This window comes from Micropterus dolomieu, linkage group LG02, assembly GCF_021292245.1.
Source record: "Micropterus dolomieu isolate WLL.071019.BEF.003 ecotype Adirondacks linkage group LG02, ASM2129224v1, whole genome shotgun sequence".
Classification (NCBI taxonomy): Eukaryota; Metazoa; Chordata; class Actinopteri; order Centrarchiformes; family Centrarchidae; genus Micropterus; species Micropterus dolomieu.
In genome coordinates, this window is record NC_060151.1 from 6,856,098 (window position 1) to 6,881,420 (window position 25,323).

At 41.1% G+C, this 25,323-nt stretch overlaps 1 protein-coding gene across 2 annotated transcripts in view; it reads right to left on the bottom strand.

Annotated features, from left to right (window-relative positions):
* Positions 1–1,948: 1,948 nt before the first annotated feature.
* Positions 1,949–25,323, bottom strand: part of plppr2a (phospholipid phosphatase related 2a) — a 44,648-nt gene continuing 21,273 nt past the window's right edge. For both annotated transcript variants that reach the window (XM_046039346.1, XM_046039336.1), the window contains 5 exons: positions 9,404–9,524; positions 8,589–8,839; positions 7,496–7,672; positions 6,545–6,672; positions 1,949–5,554 (listed from right to left, as the gene is read on the bottom strand). In XM_046039346.1, coding sequence (XP_045895302.1) covers positions 5,446–5,554; positions 6,545–6,672; positions 7,496–7,672; positions 8,589–8,839; positions 9,404–9,524 — 786 coding nt within the window. In that variant the 3' untranslated portion in view covers positions 1,949–5,445. The remainder of the gene's footprint in view (positions 5,555–6,544; positions 6,673–7,495; positions 7,673–8,588; positions 8,840–9,403; positions 9,525–25,323) is intronic.

Below are 25,323 nucleotides of genomic sequence, written 5' to 3' on the forward strand. Positions count from 1 at the left end.
AAAAAAGAAGAGGCAGAAAGACACTGCAGGTGGGATTTCACCAAGGAAACAGCGTCATCCTTTGAACCTCTCTGACTAGGATGTTTGGTGGTCGTTTAAATTCAGTCAAGCAAAGGTTTTTTTAGGAATTGCAGGTGCATCTCTCTAAAGTCTGGGGAATTGAGCTGGCTGCAATTAGTGTCAGCTGTACTGTAAGGTTTCTTTGATCAGCTTTTCACTGTAATCCATGGATAGTGTTCGCTGTGTTTTATGAGTGTGAATTCCTAAAATGAGACAAAAAGACACTCGCTGTGGAAATCAAGGATGCAGAGTGAAGGTTGAAGAGATGCTGATGTATAAGTAATTCTTTCCATTATCTGTGACATTAAGAAAATGGATCTCATTATGTCTCATTAGCGTACACAGGTGCAGATCGTCTCGCTGTGATCGCTTCTTTCATTTCGTGACACAGCTTGAGAAATCGCCTCATGTAAGATGTCTGAAAAGATGAATGCTGGGTTGGAATTGTCTCTCTGTAGCCCCTTCAAAACATATACAAGTACATGTCTGTGATGTGCATTGCCATCTTGTGGATTTAACCTGCAAATGCATAACCTCTTGAGAGTGACAGCAGTCATAGATATTCCTAACAGTCATGTGTCATAAGACAGAAAGTGAGAATGACTGTTGGTTTTATCTTTAAATCTCAAGTGATGTAGTTTCATCTTGTTACTCCCTGACCTGCATGAGTTTCAATTAAACTTCCTTATAATCCACATGGGAGGGTTACAAAGTTGCAAATTCATTAAAAGGATCAAAAAATAAATACGCTAAGATGTTTAAACTTCTCTTTAGATTCTTGCAATTGCATCATTATGAAGATTGAGATCCATCTATGGTGTGTGGTGGGTAAGAACACATTGAACCACATGATGGCAGTACTTGAGTATGTGCCAATATTTGCCAATAAACTGGGCCACTCGTGGTGGGTCACGACAGTGAGTATTTGGAAACTGAATATATTTTAAGTAGTATATGCTTTTTTACTTGTGCTTCACTACTCATTTCAGAGAGAAGCATTGTTCTTTTTACTTACATACATCAATTATATGACAGCTTTGGTTACAAGTTATTTTACATTGAAATGTGCATGCCTCTACACTTGTTAAGCTTAAACCAGTGCTTCCCAGACGTTTTGGCTTGCGCCCCATTAAAAAAGGACAGTGTCTAGTTGGGGACCCATGTCACATTTCAGATGTCTATGAGTTGTTAATAGTTCCAACAGCAATATATTTCCTCTCTAACCTTAACTCAAATGGTTTCATTTACATAGTAAGGGTCAAAGAGGCCAAATTATACATTTCACAAAAAAAAGGTATTTTAGAGAAAAGTCCCAAAAAATGAATACAGATTTGTGTAGCAGAACTTTGTTTTTACTTATTTCCTCTCCCATTAATCATCTGACATCAATCATTACCCCTCACACTTATTTTGTGACCCTTAGGGATGGCTTAACCCCCTGGTAAAGTACTTTTACATGTATATAAAGTAGTTACAACTAGCTCTACTGAGGCTAACATATCGTGACTTTTAGTCCCTAGTATGGGTCAACTTAAAAAACACTGAATCCTACAATTCCCATAATGCAACCAAGAGCATCTTTCCATTGTGTAGATTCGCCAAGGTACTAAAGTAAAAAAGCAAAAAAGCAATTGCTATTAACAAGTACTCTGATGCTTTAGGCTTGATGAACTCACATGTGTTCTGATTGGACAGAAAATTCAGTGGTCAGTGTAAAATCTCCTCTCCTCTTAACAGAAAGAACACAGATACAAACAAACCTACACACACTCATACTGTACACCTGTGTGTACATACAGAAGATAAACACGCCTGCCCACAGAAACACCAGCGCACATGCACAGGGAATCACACCAAACCACTGTGTGAATACTGTAACAAAACAAACACATTGCACACTGACACAGACAGCTCATCTTATTGCAGCATCCATTTATTGTTCTCATCACACAAATCTTTACAAAACAGAGGGTTTACTGCAACAGGATCAAAGGAAATGTGTGTTCTCCCTCAGAGTTAGAGATCTGAAGGAGACTGGTGCTTTTTATTCACATGCCAGTCAACTGCGACGTGTTTGTTGTCTGATTTAACTAAAGACTAAAGTAACTACAGTCTTTACAGGAAAAGTAAAGCTGTCGACGGTTGAACCAGAGGAGAACATATTCGGACCTGAAGAGTATCTGGCTCTTTCTGCAGGGTGTTTTTCTTTTAGTGTTTATTCAGTTGTATCTCATTCATGCATTTCTTGTTCAAAAGCAGAGCTCACACAGTGATTCAGATACTGACTCACTGCATCTGTGATGAATTACTGCGAGTTTGCACAAATGAGAAGCTTACACTTGTTTTAGTTTGTCACTGGTTTGAAAGTACTAGACCTATTTTTTCCATTTACATTATTTAAGGCATTTTTGCTTCATCGGGACATTAAATAATAGAAAGCAATGAGAAAAAATATGAAACAAAGGGATGTCATGCAGCAAAAGTCATGAGGCGGACTCAGATTCACAACTTTATAGATACATGGTATATGTGCCTTGGCTTTGTGAGCCACCAAAATGTCACAGTTCTTACGATTTGTTTTTATAAACAGTTAAATCAAAGATGTTCACTAAATCTCTACTTCATCTTTCTCACATAACAGAGGTTAACATCCACTGGGTAATATGTAAGGGTAATTCAGCACACCCTTGATGGCTATACTGCACATTTAACCACATGGTTGTGGCTCAGGTAGAAATAATCAAACAACAACAACAAAGAACTTCATTGCTCATAGATTTCTGTGGAGCACCCAAAGTCCCAAAAGATGATAGTTTTCGCAAAAGTTTTTAAAGAAATAGTGGACGTGAATACAATTTTTCTCTTATTTTTTGCCTGATCTTATTAGCGCACAGAGCCAAATGTAAAAGTCAATAAAGCTAACATAACGTAAGCTAACAAAAATACAAAATGGATATTAAACAGCAGTTTGAAATTCTTTTGGTCACTTGGGGTCAGCGGAACAAGCTGTACACATGACACTGACATATTTAAGTACCCAATTTAAACTATATTGTGCTAACAAGATTTTATGTATATATATATATATATATATATAAACAAACTGTATGTTAGCTGCCCAGCATCAGCCAGCAGACAGACAAGGTTAGCTAATATTTGGTGGTAGAGCATTTAGCAGCAAAAAAGCCAGATATTTTTTTCAGAACTTGGTGGAAACAGAAACACAGTTAACACATGAGTGAAAACTGGATTTACATTCAGCGGGTGGCCAGAAACACAGCTCCAAATGAGAGCTAATGTTGCTCCATTTCTACAAATAAGGGGCATTATGCTAACAAGTTAGCCACATCATTATATGGTGAAAATATGTCAATGTTATGTTCACAGCTAGTTCTACTGGCCCCAAGTTATCAACAAAAGAATCACTTCATGCTGCTTTAACATGTTGCATTTTTGCTAGCTTGCCCTATGCTAGCTTTCTTGACCTTTGCATTTGGCAGCATGAGCTAACATAAAGACCACGAACATGTCTGAAGACTCGACAATAAAAGAGGGAAAAACGGTTCAACCATTTATGCTCATATGAGAATTCAAAAGAGAAATTGCTTCAAGTTCATAATCTAATAATGGTCCAGTGGGCACATGTAGTTTGATTCAAAGAGCCATCTGGGTGTTTTCCAGCCGATCCAGTGTTGGTTCAGAGTGGTTCAGCATCTTCATACACACTGTCATCATAATAAATACAAGATTCCCACTTATCTCTACACTGAGTGTTGGTGATACGTGTGTGTAAAAATCACACACTCAATACAAAAAAGAGCTATGTACAATATCATACAAACAGGTTTCAGGGATAGAAAGTGGATTAAGGGGAACAGACATACATAACAACTAGGTTAGGGGATATAAGTGTGATGTGCATGTGTGTGCTTTAAAATATGTCTGAATATTTGTGTGCTCTGTAAAATAGGTCTTTATTCTTGTGTCTGTGTGTGTGTTTGTGTGTTGTCCAGCAGAGGGAAACATTTTACAGCACACTGATGGTAATATAGCCAAGATACCAACGCCACAGGGAAGAGAACTAAACAGAGGTTGTAAATAAAATAAATGTGTTGGGAGAGGAAGAGAAGGGAGAATAAAAAAACGTGGATTTGAGGGAGTGTGCAAATCAAAATCAGCAAAACTGTCACGCCACATGGTGTGCTTATGGTAACCAGACTATATATACACACGTCAATAAATAAATCTATTAATAAAATCTGAGAATGTAATCGCAACAAATACATGACTCCAGCTCAGGGTGAGTGATGCTGTTCCAGTGTGGAATAAAACATAACAAAAAAGTCTGTTGGCATCACAGAAAGAGTTTTGTATGAAGGCTCCTTGTCTCAAAAGAATACAAAAAACAAATGTTTGCTCCTGGATGCGATGCACTTTATTTGGCTCACTGTTGTGCCACCTGCAGTCGGGGAGCTTGGCTTTGTCTTATAAAATATGTTTGTATGTCACATCAGTTTCTGAGACGTTGCAACCATCTGAGAGCAAAAAAAAACATGAAGAAGATAGCCAACAAGATGTTGTTACTTCCAGCCTGTTTGCTTTTGCGTGGTGCTTCTGCCGAGAGATATGAAATGGATTCTTTGATCTCAGTAAACTTCATGGGGAGCTGACTACTCAGACTATAGTGCATGTGTATGTGTGAATGGGATAAGATAAGGAGTGAGGGTGAGACGGAAAGACCAAGTGAGGAAAATGTGTGTTTGTGTGTGGCTTGCTAAAAGGATGTTTTTATGGGTAAATCTCAGCAGCACACGCCTCCTTCAGCGGGTTTCTTTGGTCCAACATGGCAACCTCCTGACAGCAGACGTCAAAGTTGTGTCCTGGGAGTTATACAGGGAGTTCACCACCATGTTTAGCTTTCAGCACATGCCTCCTTCAAACGTGTGAAAACTCATACCGTTGTGGAAAACAAAGCAAAAAAGAAGGAAAAAAAGCTGTGGACATTCTCAGTGGTCAGTTTGATATATTTTTCCTTACAGGGCATACCACTGAAGATGAATGCGAGCTTCACATGACTGAGTTTATATAAAAAAAGTAACAACAAAAGTCTTTAATTAGAATATTCAAAATGAAAAAAAAAAAGAAAGACATGTACCTGACTCTGAATGTTCAGTTTTTCACTCTACTGTGTGTCCAGAAAAGAGAAAGTCTTTGAAGAGTTTGCCTATCGGTTCCCCGGGGGTTGAGAGGGCAACAGAGGTGTGTGTGAATGTGCGTGAGCTGTATTACGGGATGTCTAGACCTGCGTGGAATAAGAGCGGTGCAGCGTTGCGTACCGCCCAGCCGGATGGGCGGCGCAGTGCGGCGAGTGCTCCTCCGACTGGTCTAGACTTCGCTGGAAATGGAGCGAGACGGTATGAGGACATCGGGGGTGGCGGGGAACCGATAGGGCTGATGGTCATGTGATCTCGGTGAACGGAGATCCCCGCGGAGTCTGCAGGGGAAAGAGAGGAGTGATAAAGAGAGAGGATGGGGCAGAGAGAAGGCGGAGGAGAGAGAAAAGTGAAGAAAAGAATAATCAAGAGCAATGCGAGGGATGAGGGGCGGGAAGGAGGAGAAAACAGATGCATAGAGCCAAAACAGAAATAAGGCAACAGATGACGGGGATAGTGAGGAGAGACAATGACAGGCAGAAAAGATTTAAAGTTGGTTAGAATGGTTGGACGTAGGTGTTGTAAGGTGGGCAGGAGGAGGAGAGTGCAGGATGCTGGAGGAGAGTGAGGGACAAGGGAGATTGAGAGGAGAGGTGGGAGACAGAGGAAAAGAGTCAGTGAGGGTTAGTGACGGTGACAGACCACAGAGGATGCAAGACATTTTCCTAAAATACTTGGACGTGGTCTCGTGCTGCTCCACCCCTGAGAGAATATCTTTAGAAAATGCAGCACTGTTGGAGAGAAGACACAACCTGAGGGGACCTCTGAAATCGCTACAACTTCTGAATTCATAGTTTTTCTCCAGCCAACTGCTTTGCATTATATCCGAATGATAAAAGGCACCTCAAGTGTGTCAGCCAAACTGCTGACTCACCTCAAAGAGTTTAAAAAAAAGTTACCCTCTAAGTCCCCAATAACAAGCAAATGTGTAAAGCTGTAGTTTAGGACTAAAGTAGCGCCTCTTTGCAAAGCACACACTAGAATTCGTTCCATCCTCTGGTTGAAATCAGTAGAACAAATCTCTGAGTTCACTGTGTTCTTATCAGCCTACATCAAGGCTTGGAGATTCAAAGGATTCACTTGGGTGTGCTTGTTGAGACTTGGGGTGCAAGTGGGGTTTGAAGCATGCATGTTTGAGGATTTGTTCTCTTTGGGAAAAAGGAGGACAACAGATTCAGGTAAGAGACAAGGGGTGCGTATCTCAGCCCCTCTTTTGTGAGCGCAGCCGTGCCTCACACCCACCCCCGCCTCTTACCTGAGGGCCACTTAACTTTTCGAGTGGACTCTCCACACAGGGCAGCGTCACCATTGGCATGCCTAGCACAGACTCGGGGCGTTGGGGTCGTGGTGGAGGAAGACTGTGCAGCATCTGCTGGAAGTTGTTAATCACGCAAGTCACCTGGAGATAGAGACCAGGAGAAAGAGTTAGAGAGGAGCAGAGAGAAAGAATTGACCCTGCTAATGTCAAATGCATAGAGCTCTTATATTATCTCAAGAGTTTGGAAGGAGGTGTCTGCTCTTTTAGCCTTTTCAAAACAAAAAGTCCATTCCTTACAAAATATGCAAGCAATGGATTTCATCTGCTGCACCGTTACCTGCAAATGTTATACATATATTCATTATGGATCAACTGGTGAGGATATGCCTGAGATGTGTAGCCTCAGCGTTGTATGCAGCCATCGAGTTCATCTATTAGACCCTTTTACAGGTTTCTCATTTTAAAATAGACCAGCTGGACGCATTTAAAAAGTCAGCTGGAGGTGGACTATTCGGCCAATTCAAATACTAGAGCTTCAGCATTAGCATTAGCTTCCACTAGCAAACCACCGCTGATGAAATTTGTTAGGTACACGTGTCATTTCAGCCCATAATTTCACCGTCATCTGCCACTTTTATTATAAACCACACGTGTCATGTGAGAATGGAAAGACTGACTAGAGTAGCAATGGTCAATTGGATCAATCGGCTAATTAGGAAAATGGACAATTATCCACCAGTTATCTCTCTTTTCCTCCTAAAAGTTTTAAAGGAACAATCCAGGGGTTTAGTACTGCATCTGTTAGACATTGCCTGCATGGTAAATGCACATCTTTCAAACTCTGAGCCCAACTTTCATAAAACAGGTTCTCTGTATGTGAAGTCTCAAATAAACCTGATGACAGGGGTTATTTTCCCAGACATTAGCTCCGTCCATAAGACGTTATACAGCTGTCTCTTCTCACCAAAAAAACTGCAATTGCTCCCCCAGTGAAGAATCCCGCCAGGATGTCAGCCCAGTGGTTGCGGTACTCCGCCACCCTGACCACACCTACTAGCATGGCCAGACAGAGCAGGGTGAGGCTGATGGTGGGCTTGGTCAGCCGCGTGCCTTTGGTCTTGAACACTAGTGTCACGTACATCTGCAGAGAGGCGTACAGGAGGGCGAGCACAGTAGGGTACAACAAACACAGGACGCATCACAAGACACACAAGCATGTATGCATCATTACAACCTGACTAGGCTTTTCAGAGACCAGGCAATGAGGTGTAGAAAACAGAATTTCTTCCACTAACAGGCAGGTTAAAGGTTAACAAGGTTGAAAATGATCTCAACAAAGTAGGTTTACAGCCACTATGAGCTCAGGAGAAACTGCATCGTTGTTTTAAGGTCTGTTCATTGTGGACTCAAATGGAATTTTAGAGAAATTGAATAATATACAGTCAATGCAAAAGTTAGGGTGGATGTGGACATTTTTTTGATCTAGTAGGCAAGAATTAAGGTGACGAAATGTCAGCATGACTTGAAAATATACATACACTGGGTACTTAGTGGTAGGCCTACTTGCAGTGAGACTATGAGAAAAGGAGAGGCTTCTGGAGTGATATAAAATAATGTTTATAGCAAGTTTTGCAATCAGTTTTGAGTCTGATTTGTCACACACAAACAGGAGAAGCACACGAACAGTCAATTCATAGGTTGCTAGCTGGCTACAGCTAACGTCTTGGTACATTGTCTGGCTTTGTGTTCGCCTTAAAAGATGATTTATCACTTCCTGTGCACTGAGAATATTCCCCATTAGTGACCAATCCATGCTACTGGATTAAAGAAAAGTTATGAGCAGGGCTCAATTATTGGGTGTACAACACTCTTCTCTGATGCAGCCCCAATCTGTGATCTTTATCGGAGGATTTGTACAAAAGTTTCTTCTTGTCAATTTTCAGTTTAAAGTGAAAATCAAGGCTTTTCGATTACCCACTCACTCCCCTTTGACAAAAACTCTTTTGTTTGCTTTAAAAGAAAAGTTTTAAATTGAAATCCAGCATACTCTGACCTACCACTGTGTACACTGCAGAGTAGACGCTGAGCGCTGCGTCCTTGGACGGGAAGGATTTACGTGCAGACATGACAATCAGTGGGTTGCCTGTGCAGGCACGGCGCTCTGCGATGTACTGCATGGTGGACTGGCAGCCCAACGCTGTGTAGTTTGGTCGGCAGGCAGACAGGAAGTGAGGCGTCTGGTTTCCTGTCACCACCTGGCCAGCATTGGCAAAGATGGTGGTGGTGAACAGGCCGAAGGCATAGACACCTGGGAAGGAGACGAGTATTGGGGAGGGGGGTGTTAGGTATCGTGGAAAAGGCGAGCAAGACAGAAAGGATAAAAAAAGTTCAAAGATATGGAGAAAATCCCATTAGATGTTTGAGAGAGAGCCATATTAAAACTCGTAAAAGCACTACAAGATAAAACGGGTGATAATAAGTTGTTTCTCCCTAAAATAGCTCCAACACATTGTTATCAGCTGACGTGTGAAATTGCAACAGGAAGCCTCCACCTCAGCTGATTCAGCTCAAGATGCAAATTTGCAGGCTACTTAATATGCACAAGTGTCTTCCTGCCATGATCCTCAATATGTTACCACAGAGATTAGATCGCAGTTTATCATCTAATTAACAGCCACATGTACAAGCTCTGAAGTGCAGCAGGTCACGTTCTTACAAGTCACGTTCTTTCTTGTGATTTAAATTTTTTGTTGTTGTTCTGTTTCTCCGTCTCCTCGTCAAAAACACACCCAGACACAAAAATGCCCTTTCTCAGGCCCTTTCCTTTCTTAGGCCTGCAGAGGGGCTGTGTAATACAAAACAGCATGTTCACCTAGGAAGCGTACTATGCGTCTCAGTAGGGGGTTGAAGTAGCAGCAGTCTGCAGTGACAATGGTCTTCTCCTGGGTTCCCTCTGCCTTGGTGAAGAAGGCACACAGCTCTCCAATGAGAATCTGTCCACAAAAAGAAAACAGAACAAGTGGTTGAAAATGTTCAGTGTCCTTTTAGTGTCTTTCCCCCCCCCCCCCCACAGCTGAGTGCAGCAGCAGCGGCATTTTTGACTGGAACTGCTGAGGGAATGTATGAGATGAGCGAACGCATTGACAAGAAGAAGGCACAGAGGTTGGCGTGCGAAGGTCTTGACGGAGAGTCCGGGCCCAGGGGAATGATCATTGCAAACACATGCTCCCTCCTCAAGCAACTAACGGATCTTCAGTCGGCTGTGAGGTATTTCACAGGGTGCAGCTGCCCGCTGTGTTTTACTGAAACATGATAACTGACAATTCCCTGCTTTTTGTCGCAGGGTTTTATTGATCCCGTGAAAATGGATTGTGATCCACTGATAATGAGGAAAAAAGCCGGTGGAAGTGTGGGTATCTATGTAAACGAGACAGGGTGGAAAAACTACACACTTTGAGAGTCATATTGTTCTGAGGATGTTGAGCTTCTGTCGTTCCTGGGGAGTTTGGATGGTTATTCATTACTGCTGTATAGATTTATCTGAAGGCGAACGCCCGGCTGCTGCTAGCATGATATAAGACACTGTGGCTAAGTGAGAAAACACCGCTCCTAATGCTGTTAATTTGGACTGGGGGAATTTATATGGCTTTTCCATAACACATGTATTTCTTATACTTTTGCCATTATCTGTTCCAATAGAGGAGGAAGAACACTTGACCTGTGCTTTGGCAGCATAAAGGATACATAATAGGGGAACATCATGGGACATCTTCATAGAATTTAAATGGCACAGAGCAGACACAGTGATAAGACAGGAACGGAAGGGAAATAACCATTGCAGATGATCTTTGCAAATTAATTAAAGACATTCAAAGGCAGGTTTGATACATCATACTGCAATGCTGCATGGAATTTGATTAAACAACAACTTGGCTGCTGAGGAAGTTTGTCGAACTTCTAAAAGGATTACTATAAGAAAGGCAGCTGGTCCTGATAGATTAACTGGTAGGGTACTAGAGGAGTGTAGGGAAGAGCTTAGTTTTGTTTACTGTCACTTGTTTCAAATGTCAACTGATAAACACCATGTTCCCAGGGCCTGGGAATCTTCACTTATAGTGCCTTTGCATATAGAAGGCAGAGGAGCACAGACGATGTGCTGCATAGACTTTAATGTCTTTTTATCTGCATTTAAAACTATTAGACCATATATTTTAATGGACAGGCTGTTACAGCTCAAGGTGAACAGTAGAATCATCAGACAGGAGGAGTCGTTTTTAACTGAGAGTGTATCAGTGTAGTGTGTTACGAGTAAATGCTGCAGTGCCCCCCCCCCCCCCCCCCCCCCCTTTTTTTTTTTTTACCAACACTGGGGCCCTCGCAAGCAAGTGCTATCGCTCCAGTTACATTAAAACATTATGTCTGGTGCACACTAGAGGATTTTCAGCATGGCTCACACATTTTATAGCTCGAGTAACTTCACCGAGTACAGCTCACTCTCATTGGCTACAGCGGGTTTCTGCTAAATATTTAGTTGCTGTTCCTCTCACACTAGAGGATTTCCATTCGAAATTAGGGAGACTCTGATCCTGTCCATAATCTTAACATTATGGATGTAAGCCCCTCCACTACAGGATCATTTGGATTGTTGGTTTGATCACTGAAGGTGAAAGAAAATATCGTGGATGAGTTGATTGTTGTCAGGTCAGTTTTCTTCACCAAGAAACACCAAGAAATTTTCTTTGATTTCAGAGCAAGCAGAAGGACAGACCAACAAGTAGCTATTAATGGTGACTGTATTAACATTGCACATTAATATTAATATCTAGGGACCGTAATTTATGTAAAACTCACAAACACAAGTGTCATTTAAAGGAAAGGATTACAACAATTATACTTCATCCGTGAGCTTCAACAGTTTGGAAGTACGGTTTTATCGTTCATTTGTGGAGAGTAGTCTAACTTTCTGCTTTATTGCTTGATATTTCTCACTGTCTGTGGTTAACAGCTCTACATAGAGGAATCCCTTGACAACAATGAGAAAACTCTAGTATGACCTACCCTGCGCTGATGATCTGGTTGGCTGTGGTCGGCTAGAGATGTAAACTCACTACAGTCTGGACATTTCTGTGATGATAAAAAAAAGCAGCCATTGTTGCTGGTTGCTTGCAGTTTTACTGCTCTGAGGTTTTGGTCAGGTGATTGTGTTCGATTCACTCCCTGTGAGTCTGAACAGCGGTGCCACTCCAGACTGATGATCCTTTAATGGACTGCGGCGCGAGACTCATCTGTATGAGAGCTTTCAGCACTCAAAGACACAAGCACAGACTAAAACTTTGCTCCCTCAATGAATAACTATCTATGACAGAGATACACTTAATCCTAAATCATCCTGACAATTTCCATGCTCTGCTGTGACAACAGTGGGACCCACGTTAACGCCGTGTTCCCCAAACCATCAACCTGGTTCTTATGTCTGCCATATTTGACATAATCTCCCATTCATCCCCCACAGTGACAATGTCTGAAGCACTGCTGTGTGAGGAGAGAAAGCAGGAGGAAACAAACGAACTATAGAGGTAATCAGAGAGAAAAAAAGAGAAGGAAAGGCATTGCACGACTAAGACAAAAGAGATAAAATGATCATGTTTCAGTGAAGTCTCATGCTTCTGGGCATTTCCAAGTGAGTCCAGCTGAGTCAAATTAGTTAATAGCATGCAGGAGCCCAGTCTGAGCAGCACTACTGTGAAGTGCGTGCCCAGCCGACTGCTTTCTTCCATTAGTGAAATACAACCCTACTGGGTGTTCCATGGCAACCCTCTAAACACTAATAGGACCATGAAATCAAAGCTGAGTGGGTTTAATCTGCGGCTTCAAATCAGAGATGTTAGGGGCACCGTCACACTATGGACAAACATTTATGGGGCAATTAAAAGACAGCATGGCGGTTGTTTCCATGGGGACTGTCGGACCGCGGAGGGTTTGAGCATGAGTATACCACAAAATGGGAGATAATGGGAGTGTGCTGTCGCTCATGGACAAGTGCTCTTGAAGCTGTCAAACAGTGGGTGGTTGGCCTTTTTGGAAGCATATAGTAGTACTACTACAGTCTTTTTGTCCAGTAATGGGAGGAGAATTTTAACACAAATGCAATGAATGCTGTTAAACCAATAAGCTAAAAATGTTTCTAAACAACTGAGACTGAACTCATGATTATGAGTTGTGGATGTGATTGGGTTATTCAGTTGCACCTGATTTTGACCATTGTAGCTAATTACCCTGATGTAATGATAAATAGTGATTGATAATCGATGATGAGATTTTACAGTGTAAACTCCCACATTTCACAACAACAGTAAATAGTATCACTATGAATCACAGCTAAAGATTTAAACTCACAACTACATTGCCGTCCAACACTTCTGTAGCCAAACCTATGCCCTTCAGAATAAAAGTAGGAGAGTGCGTGAGAGATTAAGTGAAAGAGTGAGAGTATGAGAACACAAGAGGATGCAAGTTGAAGAGTAAGAAAAGTCATACAGGACAGTATGGGAAAGGTAGAACAGTGATGGGGTTAGAGGTTAATACTGCAGGAATTAATTATTCATGCGTGAATGGCATCCATGTGAGTCATGCAACGAGTTATTTCAACCAACGTCTCTAAATTATCTCTCTCCACTGCAGTGGGACTCGCTCCAGCTCCCTGACTCGGCCAAGGATTCGTAGTTAAATATGACGAGGTTGTCGCTGCAGTTTAAGGACGAGCGGATTATAATTCCTTGAAATTAAACTGCTCATCCAGTCTACACACTGCAGTAGTGTGGTGATGTGGCCAAAAACGTGCCGTTCCAGGACCTTTCCAGGATTTCCAGAAATAGCAGGATGAGGACTCAGCTGAGTGTACACAAGGACATATTTTACATGCATAGTCACGTGCATCATTTATGTGCAGAACAAGAGAAAGGAGTGACGGAATGAAACATTAATACACACATGAGACGAGATTAATTCTGTGTGCGTGCACAACATCATGAGTACAGAACCCATTTTTGTCCACACAAGGAAGCTGGAGGATTCTGCTCTGTGTGTGTAAGTAATCAGATCTCCATTTGTGTCAGTGGGTATTTGTCAAATGTGCGAGTGCATTCAGACAGGCCCTGTTTATGAATACGTGTCTATTAGAAGACAATAACCAGGGATGTTTTACTCGGAGCGATGAGATGAATGAAGAGCATTATGGAGATGACGGAGGAGCAGTCAGAGTATGGGAATGAAGAGAGCAAGACGAGAACAGGGATAGATGAATATATTTTGTGTTTATATAATTATTTTACATTTAATTTTAACAAACAATTATTAAGTAGATATGTCATTTCAGAAGCTGGCGGAAAAAAGGATATGCTCATTCTGTACATAAAGAATATTATCTCAATGAGCTTTTTTAAAGATAGTGATGAATCAGGAAGATCTAATTGCGGTGTAAAACCAGCTTTACTAGCTTGTTTCCTGTATTTTAAAGACTGTTTGAAGCTGCGAGTTAGGCACAGGACAGGTGTGAATGCAAAGAGACAAACAGCCTATCCCCGTGTGGTAATGATGTCAATAAAGCCGCAAGGACAAATCAAGCATCTAGGAATAAGCCTGAATGATGGCACTGCAGCGGAGCAGCGAGATGCAGATTGCTTCCATTAGTATTCCCTTCTGCAAATAGCAACTAACCGCGTTAAGCCTGTGTTACTGATTAAATAAGGTGGCAAAAACAACAAATAAAAGACAGCGGATGGAAATATAATGTATGCTTGATACTGAGCCATTACATAAATTGGAGCAATGCCGCAAAAAGCTCTGAGGTCTACTACTCCACTTTTGTTTTTACATCTTTTGATAGCTTAAAATAACCTTGATTATTTCTTCAATGGTCTTGGTGTACTTTGTAATGTGAGGCTAATAATTCATAATGTTGCAAGACAGCTTGCGGTTTGTTTGAAAATGTACAAAGTGTCATCCGTCCATATCTGAAAAGTGTTTATAGCTCAAACAGCCACACTGAAAGAATTTAGCAGAAACTCATTGCCATAAGACATTTAAACTTTCTTTGGCATCTAATGTAATGAAAGCATGCTGCAACTCTTGTATTGTACAGACCAACCAAAAGACCCATTTCTGATTCACACAGCTCTGCAGCCATAAGACCAAATACTTCTGACAAGATTAGGAAGGTTATTCATGTGTGAAGTACAAAGAGATGCCTAGCTGTCACTAGCATCCCATTATCTGTCATCATCTACAGTGACCTCACTGCTCTCTGCAATGCAGTGTACATGTGAGATTTGGGCTAATAGATGATAGGAAAGACACTGCACTTGTCTGAGTACATCAGGATCAACATCACCTTTACTCAAATGTGGTTCTCACCAGGATTCTGACCACGTGGATTGGGTGCTGACTGAAAATATGTACATATACACCGTATATATACATATACATGTACACCGATCCACTGACATGATGGAGAACGATGGCTGAGAAAAAGAACATGATCTCATTCATGGATGGACGGACACACACACACACACACACAACACATAAATGCATTCGCAAAGACATTCGCAAATAGCACTTAACACAAAGCTCTCCGCATCTACACAAACGGAGGCATGTGCGAAAGCACACCCATTCATGCACACAGATCACTAAATCATAGACCCAGAGCGATGCTGTTCCTTCCGCTGAGCAAACTGTGATTGCTCATCGTAACCACTGTTAGCCTGCTGAGAAATCTGTCCCGTCGCCCAAACACTTGTTTGTAGTATTATGCTGATGTAGTATAGGTTTGTTCCATCTTACAGAAGCAAAACCTTTTCATCATTGTGTTGCAGCATCACTAATCACTCTCTTTCTCCCGATCCCCCTTTTCTCTTTCACCTTTTAATGTTTTTTTCCCACTGGAAGGAAAAGTAGGTTATGTGTTCTTTGTCTTTCCCCTTCCATTTTTATCCAGTTCAATTGCATGCTCCACTTTTCCAAATCTGCTCTGTTACATTGCCTAAAAATCTGCGTCAATGGGACTGCAAGCTGTTTTATGTTCACAATCACCATTATGTAGCTATCTTTCTGTTTATCTTCTTTCCCTGCATCATTGTCCTTTTACATCTTAAAATCAGTGGAGTGGAGGTCAGACCCATGCCACTAACCACACGGTATTCTGACAGATGTACCTGAATGTACCTTCAGTGACAGGACCTGGGATAAATATCATGAACTTCCTCGAAATTCAATTCGATCAAAGAGACCCTCCCCAAATTCCAAAGTTATAATTCTTACGATTCTCATGAAATCAGTTCAGTCTAGTTTTTGGTCACTATTCTTTCAGCAACAGCTATTCGGTGTATTTACATTCTGTAATCACCTCTCTATATCATCGATTTTATTGTTTATGTATTGTTAGTGGCAGATTTCCACGCTGCCCTCACACACACACACATCATGTTAAAACCATGTAACATTAGTTCGCTCTTGTTGTAAAGTAGTTAAAGGAAATGCAATGTATTTCTCACTGAGGCTAGCACTGACTGAAATTGTCAACAATCAACAATGTGTGTCTCTGAAATAAAAAAAATGTTTAAATATTGCAGGTAGCACTGGAACAAGCAGCAGCGACACTGAGCTGTAGAAGATGAAGAGCTTTAGGCGACAGGCTGCACACCTCAAACTCTGCAGCAAGGTAACCAACTTTACAGTTCCCTGATGTTGTGTGGAAAACCACTCTCCCTGCGCAGCATGACAATTTTTGACTGACTTCTTCATTGAAACAACATGACGTGCGTTTAGCCGCACTATAAACAGACACACCAGTTGCTCTTCTGTTGTATTTCTGAGCTGATTGCTGTAGTATCAAAGCGCACTTGCTGTTATCACCAGCGACAGCAAGTGTTGCCAAATCAGCCAGGACTGAAATCTTATACATCTTATATTATAACTTTAACACCATGCAACAGTTGTAGCCAAATACAAACTCTGACCTTGAAGTACCTTGAGTGAATCAATGAATGCAGGATGTTGAACAAGTGGCTTAATCAGACTTTCAGGCCTCCATCCCCAAATCAAAAGGCGGCAAACAACATACCAAAACGGTTGCGTTCGACAGCTTTTCCTTCACTGCTACTGTAAAAACCTCAGGTCAGCACAACGAAGATGGCTACATACTCGGGTATAATTATAGTCATATCAAAACTGTTAAAAAATTACTATAATTGTAAAAGTAATTTTTATTCTACTCAAAATATTCAGTGAATATGAAGGAATATCATCAGAAAACTACAATAAAAATTTTATGATTAATCATCTGCAGCTCTGTGTGTAAAATTAAACTTTAATTTAATTTAAAACATTTAAAAACATGGAGAAATTTTCCACTTCCCACTCATTCATAAATCTGTTTTATCACCTAGGCTTAATAAACGCTTAATCATTTTCTGTAGAGAGCGTGTGTGACAGCTACACACAGAAAAACACAGATTTGGTCCAAAGCAAAGATGTAAGAATAGAGGGTGGCGAGCTGGGATGCACCCCTGTTGTGAATGCAGATTGGGCACTGGCGTTCGTCAGAGATGTCCGAGGTGTTGAGTGAAGCATGGCGGTCCACCAGCCAAGCAGGACCCCTGGGGTGCCTCTCCACTCTGCCCGACTGAAAAATGGATCAAAGCTAAGAAGCAGAAATGACTACTGTTCGGTCTAATCTCATTTCACAGGAATGGGTGACTTCTGCCCAAACCAGAGAGGAAGGCAAAAACTCTCTCTCTCTCTGTCTATCTCTCTCGCTCTGTTCACTGTATAGTCAGTCAGGGTGATGCAACAACTGCCTCGCGGCCCGACAGCAAAATGGTACATGGAGCACTGAACAAAACCACAGAGAGAGTGAAGGATAGGAACTGGTTAAGGTGACATGAAAATTAAAATGTGGCAGAGGGTCTGTTGATGCAATCCAATGCTGGCTTGGGTAATATTATCATGAGCAGTTAGATCAGAGAGGTAATCGTGTTCCAGGCAGAGTGGGAGCTGTGCAGACTGTGTATGGGTATCAGCAGCACCGATAGTTAGAGCAGATAGAGGCACTTTTAATGTGCAGTGAAGAAAACAACACATACCTCTTCCTTCCATGAATAGAATCCCTATCAGTTTCTCTTTGGGTTTGGGCTGTGATTACATCTTTTCTCTTCTTTTTTTTTTAATGATGGGCTGCAAGCACATATATTATCTCTCTTTCTCCTCTAATAACAACTTTAACCCTGCATCAGCATCATCTCCCCTCTTATCGCGTGTTTTCCTCATTTCCCTTTCCATCGCAGAATGAAGAACAGAAGTCATGGGGCCGAGGCGAGAAAGCCATCACCCAAGCACATATGCTCCCATGGCAGCCAGTGTCACAGCAACCAATGCCGCCCTCTCTCACCATGGAGCCCCCCCCGCCATCTGTCTCATTAACCTGGGTTAGCAGCATAATGGCCTGGATTGACGTGTGTGTAGGTCTGTGTTTGTATTGCCTTACATACTTAACCATAAACACAACAGAAGTCATACGGTATGATTCAAGGTGGTAAACAGCGTAAAGCCTGAAAGAAGAGCAAAAAATATTTGGTTCTAGAAGCTTGGCGACGTGAGGACTACTCGCAGGGCTAGCTGGTAAACAAATATAGCTGGCCTTTATCAGTGTTTATACAATGTTATTTTTACACTGGAGTTACAACATAGCAAACGTTGGGGATGATCAACAGGGCAATATCATTTTAGATATATACTGTAGCACATTTGATACACAGTGGTAATGCAAAGTGCTTTACAATAAAATATAAAATAAGCAATGCATGAAATGCATAGGGTGTACTGATGAACTGTGATAAAGAAAAACAAAATTTTTTTCTAAGGGTCACTGTCACTGTCTATTGCAATGTTACCGTGGTAATATTGCACCCTATATCAACTCACATATACCAAGGCTGAGCAATATGACTAGTGTTAAAAGGAATTATTCGACATCTAGGGAAATACGAAATACTTGCTGAGAGTCAGATGAGAAGTTCAATACCACTCTTGTGTCTGTGCAGTGAATATTAAGATACAGCCAGCAGCCGGCTAGCTTAGCTTAGCAAAAATACTGAAAACAGGAAAACAACTAGCCTGACTCTGTCCAAAGGCAACAAAATCTGCCTACCAGTTCTTCTTAAGCTCACTAATTAACATGTTACACTATACGTTTTTAAACGGCCTATTACTTACTTAAGTAAAAACTATTGGTTTTATCAATGATAGTAAAAAAATTGCTAATGGTTTATAAATCAGTTATAAGTCATTGATGACAACAACTTTTAGGTTGCTGGGTCATGAAAAAATAAAGAAAATCTTGTTGAATCAGTAATACCGAAGTCATTACTGTAATTAAGATAATTAATAAGTTGATCTTATTGATCATAATTGAATTTACATTTATTAAAGAAGTGGTATTATGCTCATTTTCAGGTTCAAAATATTAATTAGGGGTTGTACCAGAACAGGTTTACATGGTTTAATTTTCAAAATACACCATATTTTTCTCATACTGCACATTGCTGCAACTCCTCTTTTCCTCCTCTACAACTCCTCTGTGTTGTACGCTCTGCTCTTGAGCTACAGAGTGATGCATCTTACTTGTACAAAATCTTTGTTGGGAGTTGCTTATGTGCAGTTCCCAGGTAAGGACTACTAGCCAATCAGAAGCAGAGAAGGGTGGTTCGTAAGAAACAAGGTAGTGTGATCCAAAACAAAGCCGCTTCAGACTGCGACCGTAACCTAGCAGATGGTATAAGTTACTCACAAGTCCACAAGTCCAAAACCACACAACATCATTGTTCCACATCTTACCATAAACCACTTCAAAAATCACCATATTTCAACTCAATTTTGTCTGACCCCCGCTAGCTGCTTGGCAAGCTTTATGGCGCGTTTTCATTGTGACGTCACAAGTAAAGGAAGTGAATGCTGGACTACAAACGAGCTTTCAAGCAGTTCAGAGCAGAGTTTTCTTTGGGAGATAGGAACTCCCTTTGGGCTGGACTTTGGGCTTTTTCACTTTGCAAACCTTTTACATGCACAAAAAAGATATAACTCAATAAAGGAGAGGGGAAAAGCCAAAAAGCATAATACCACCTCTTTAAGCATCAGTAGAGGTATAATTTGTGATATTGTTTCCGGCTAAATTAATCGCCTAGTCTTTTTTTTTGCAGTGTTGTCTTAAAGGGGTGTGGTTTTCAATGGCCTTTAGTGGTAACTACTTCCTTCTGTGTGCTCGTGTGCGTGCTCACACTAATGAGTGAGCCAAAACAGAGGCAGACACACCAGAGACAGCAGGAAACTCAGTTAAACTCCCTCTGCAACGTTACAGTAATATTTATTTCAGCTTAACAAATCATTTCACAAAAAAAAAAACGAAATCATTTCGTTTTGTACCGTTGCATTATTTCTTGCAGGCTAACATCAAAATTTCACATAATACACAGGACAGTAATATAGATCACGTTAGCTGGTGAAGTAATGTGGCAAGACATACTGCTATAGTATTTTGCAACCAACAATGTTAGCAACTGGTTGGTGTTAGTATTGTAGTACTCGAGACCGGTCTCAAGACCACTTTTTCATGGTCTTGGTTTCGTCTCGGACTTGACGGCCTTGGACATTGAGGACTCTGGATTCTATTTCAAGAACAGTCAGGACCATAACTTTGGGAATATCAGTAAATTGTTTTTGCATTGTCTGATTTATTTGTTAACATCCTAACTTTGACTGGATGTAAAAGGTATTGCTACAAATGCAACCAATAACCCTAATTAAAATGCGTTGTTACCGTCAAGTGTCACCCTTCCCGGCGATGGCGATGCTTACGTTGATTTCAGCTCTTAGTGTTTGTATGTGGGTGTTTTAATGGGAATATGGATCTTGGTCTTGCCTTGGTCTCGATAAACTCTGGTCTTGGTCTTGACTTGGTCTTGGTTTGGGCGGCCTTGACTACAACACTAGTTGGCGTTAGCCGGCAAGCTAACATTATCTAACTTGAGCCAACTAAAACACAAAATCACAATGCATCTCACATGCTTAACAGTAATGTTAGTTTACCTGTCCAATAGGATGGAAGCTGTGTCGGTTTTTATATCCAAAGTAAAGCATTGTTCTCTCCATGACTCAAACTCCTTTCCGATGTTGACTGTGTTTTCACCCGACGTCAATCTGTTTCCCGACTTGCCTGATGGGCTTCAGCACATAAAACCTTTTATTGGTTTTTATCCTCACGTGGAGTTTGTGTTGGAGTCTGTATTGTGCTGGGAGCCGGTTGTTTTTTGGTGCTGCAGTGTAGTCGCTCGCTGTCCAGTTCAGAATCAGTAGGCAAGAGTCTCGGAGTGCGCATGAACGACACAGCCTACGTAAACCAATGGATGACAGAGAAGCCGGCGAATGGTTCATTTTTATGTGAGGTTATAAATAAATTTCAAAAATACATACAGCCCCTTCAATTACACATGGATCTAATCTGCCCTTGAATGTAGTATGGGCTTCACCTGGTTTTCAACTAGATGAGTCAGACCAAAGCTGAAAGCTGACATTTTTCCTATTTTTTAAGATTTTTTAAGACAGTGTGTGTGCCTTTTAATGAGGGTCAGGGGAAGGACAGAGGGTGTTGTATGATGTACGGATACATTAGATAGATACATTTTGTGATTTTGATATTGGGCTATAGAAATAGTATTGACTTCCTCAGTTTGACTCCAGTCATATACAAGAGGTCTTCTCTTCATCTAAGGAAAAGAGCAGGAAGTGGGGCATAGAAACAGAACTTTGATGTCTTCCTCTGCAGTTGCAAACTGTTTGATTCACTCCAGTCAAGGATTGTGGAGCAGACAAGCTGAAAAGTTCCATCAGTTCACAGATGACATGTGTTAATTGGAAGGTGAGACAAACAACAGGTGTGAGGAGATTTCAGAAAGGACAAGGCATAAAGAGTTTGAAAAGGCAGAGGAGGTGTTGATGAGAGCGGAGACAATCTCAGAATATGTTGGAAGAGATAAACATGATGATAAAATAGTAAGTAATAATAAGAAGAAATCTGTATGTATGTCTGTGTATTTGTGTTTCGATTATGTCAGGAACCGTTCCATCCAATAGACTTCAAATGTGGCGGGTGTGTTGCTGCAGACCCAAGGGAGTGTGGTGCAATTTGAACACCCAACACATTCAGAATTAATAAATATGACAGAGAACCGTGTCAGCACAGAGCTTGTACTTTTCAAAATGAAACGTCTCAATTCAACTCGAAATAAAGCATTGCTGCAAAAAATTTCTAGCACTTTTATTTTGTAAGCACGGTCACAAGAGGAAGTTATTATGTGAGTACCTGCCACTGTCATGACTTAGATCTATTTCAGCACCAGCTGCTATCAAAGTAATTGTGTATTTATCTATTTATGTATTTAATCTGGCCTGCAGGCTGCCTATTGCCAGCCACTGCTGTCGGTGAAACTAACGTGAGACGCACATTTTGAACAAAAAGTTCCCTGTGAACGGGTACTGCACTACTTAGACTAAAATTTGGGTGAATCCAGCAGATTTGAGAGGAATTGTGATGAACAGAACATGCAGACGAAAAGGTCAGTATGGATGAGAGGAATGCAGAAGGTCGTGGAAAAAAGAGAAGCAACAGAGGTTAAAAGAGAGAGAAAGACAAAAAACAAAACTGATCAAAGAAAGGATTTACAGAGAAGATGAACACACATTTGCGTGCACACTGTCAGATTGAATCTGCAGTAGATAAGTTTATTCATCCTAGACTTAAATGGCTTATAAACTCTATTAGGCAAACTTTCAAGATGCCCTTAAAATGAACTCAAGTGTGTGGTTGAACAGAGAATTTTCAGTGTCATTGCAGATACAGCAGTTGCCTTGGGGTAAAATAACGCAGTATTCTATGAGCATTAATCTATTAACAGGAAGTTCACTGGTTTTCTTCTCTAAATAAACATATGAATTTATAGTTATTTGAAAGCAAACACGCAAATGTGTGACTTTCTATATATGATGGCAAGAATGAATTGAGATTCAGCACAAAATCAGTGTTTGCAAAAGCTTGAAATTTTTTCCAGTCCTTGTAAGCCTATATTTCCGCAAATAATCAAATCCAAAGGATGCCTGTAAATTTGATCACTTATATAAAATAATCACATAATGAACAAACATTTTTTTTTACAAATTTCTTCTTTTTGTTTCTCACCCCCACCCTGTAAAAGACTATTTTTCAAGATTCTCCTTTGACAACGAGTCAGCTGGAAACAATAAAAAATCAGTTAGGGACAGTGTTTTCAACCAACTCATGACGCTAATGTTAGCTTAATTACAGTGATGTCACTGGGTTTTGGAGTCCACCTGTTCTTCACTGCAGCAAGGTGAGAGGGTAAACCAGCGGAGCTCAGCAACGAGAAGATTTTCAGGGGTGTTAAATTACTCTTTAACATAAGCCGAAGGATTACAATCATTGGCACTCTATTAGGTGAAACTGTCTGACACTTATGCAGTCTAATACAACAGCAGAGCACTAAATCCTACCCTCACTAATATAAATGGAGTCAACAAAATATTACAAACATCTCTCCGCAAAACGCAATACAATTCAGCAGCACAACAAACTACAGCTGGCAACATTAACAGAAAGATGAGCCACCTGTGTAACAGATTTCACAAAAACTAAACATTATAACCTTCATGAAGGATTTATTGCAGGCATATTGCAGTAGACTGCAGTAGCTTCTAGGTGTACCTAATAAACCCTTTGGCTTTGTAGATAGTTTAAAAACCAACTGTAGGCACACACCCAGTGAGATATTGGGCAAAACAAAAATGTACTAACAAGGAAGAATAAACACAAGTTATAAAAAGGCACCTATTCTAGGTGGGAATATGTTGAAGTCCAAGCATTGGATTGACTTCCTGTGCTGAAGCTTCAAAAGGTGATTGATGGTTTTAATTAGATGTTTGGGACCCTACTGGGAGCTGAGAGAGAGCTAGATTGCCCTCTTTTGGACTTGAAAGACCCTGGCTCTGACCCAAACACACCAGTGGCAGATTACCTATAGCGATTCAGCCAGGAAATGTCTCCCTATTTATAATGTCAGTTTCTAATAATCAAGTTCAACTTCTTTTTTAAAGTATTTTACTGGCATTTTTTCACCTTCATTTAAGGTAGGGCAGTTAAGAGAGATAGGAAATATGGCAGTAAAGGGCCAGGGGCTGAACTTGTACCAGCAGTAACATGGTGCTCTTTTATTACTGTGCATCTCTGCCATAAAGCCACTTTATCACCAAACACCAGGCTCTGACTTTCTGCTGCACTGGACAACAACACATTAGGCTTCTCAGGAACCAGAGGCAAATGGCAACGCACATTTACACCAGGTGCTATTTTACGGGGTTACTGCTGTGATTTACTTTTCTACTTGTTACACACACCACAGCCTCTGTCAGCACAGGTTAGGGCAGACTAGCTGGTGAAAATAATGTGCTCTGACCCAGATCAAGCCCTAGCTGGGGCTAATCTAAGGCCATGTCTGCATTATTAATATCTTTGAACCTTCTCCTTGAATTGAAAAACCCCTCTCCCCAGTAATAAAATAAACTATTACAGTTAACAATCTCACAAGGGAAGAATGAAATAAAGTTTAATCTGGGATGAGAAAGTTTTTTTTAAACTCCCCCACTCTCTGAAAAAAAATACCTTCAACTCAAAGAAGAAATATGAATCCTCCCCCTTTTGACTCTCCTCCCCTGTCTAATTTTCCTACAGTCCCTAAATCAGTACTGCACTTGCACAGACCAAAATATATCATCTTTATTAGAGATGTGAAGCAGTTAGAATCCTATCATGCACAGTGTTTTGGTCTGCTATGAGTGTCAACACAGGCAAGTCCTAACATAACTTTATGTAAAATTGTTCCAGGGTGTATTGTGGCTGTGAGGCAAACTGTACACAGGGGTCCCACTTTATAATAACCCACAACCCTTCTCCATAACATCTACTGCTGCAGACAAACAGAACCTGTGTCTGTTTTGTGCTGTAATTGCAAAATAGTGTTGTCTTTGCAGTAGGCGCGGACTGTGGTTTTGTCTCTGCCTGTCATCCGGTCAGGTTATTTGTCTACTTTGTGTTGTGGCTGTAGGCTGGTTCTGTCTGTGGTGTTCTCTGCGTTTTTTTTTTTGGTCTGTTGGGGATGTGAGCTGTTAAGGTTTGTGTCTGCGCTCAGAGTCAGGGCCAGGTGTTATGCATTTCACGCTCACTGCCTTCCGTCTCACTTGGGGCTCAAGTGCTCTCTCTCTCTTTCTCTCTCTCTCTCTCTCTCTCTCTCTCTCTCTCTCTCTCTCTCTCTCTCACACACAAAAAAAACAGTACATGCCCCCCTCTAAATTGCCTGCCTTTGTGCTCATTGTCTCTTTTTTCCACCTATCATCTCCAGTTTTTCTTTTCAGACAACATCTGCTGCCTGTCATTATCGCTCTGTCTCCACTCCAACTTTCGCACTGTTTCTTTCTGTTGCTTTCTCTATTGTTAGTTTCTTTGGCCGTTACTCTATCTGCCTCTCTTTCCCTGCTTCTGACTCTTTCTTCCTCTAATGACCTGTCTGCCCATTCCCATCGCATCTCTGTGTTGTCCGATTTGATTTTTGCCTCTGTTTTTGTCTCTCCGCACACACATACACTTGCCTCTCGAGGATGGTCGGGGGTTAC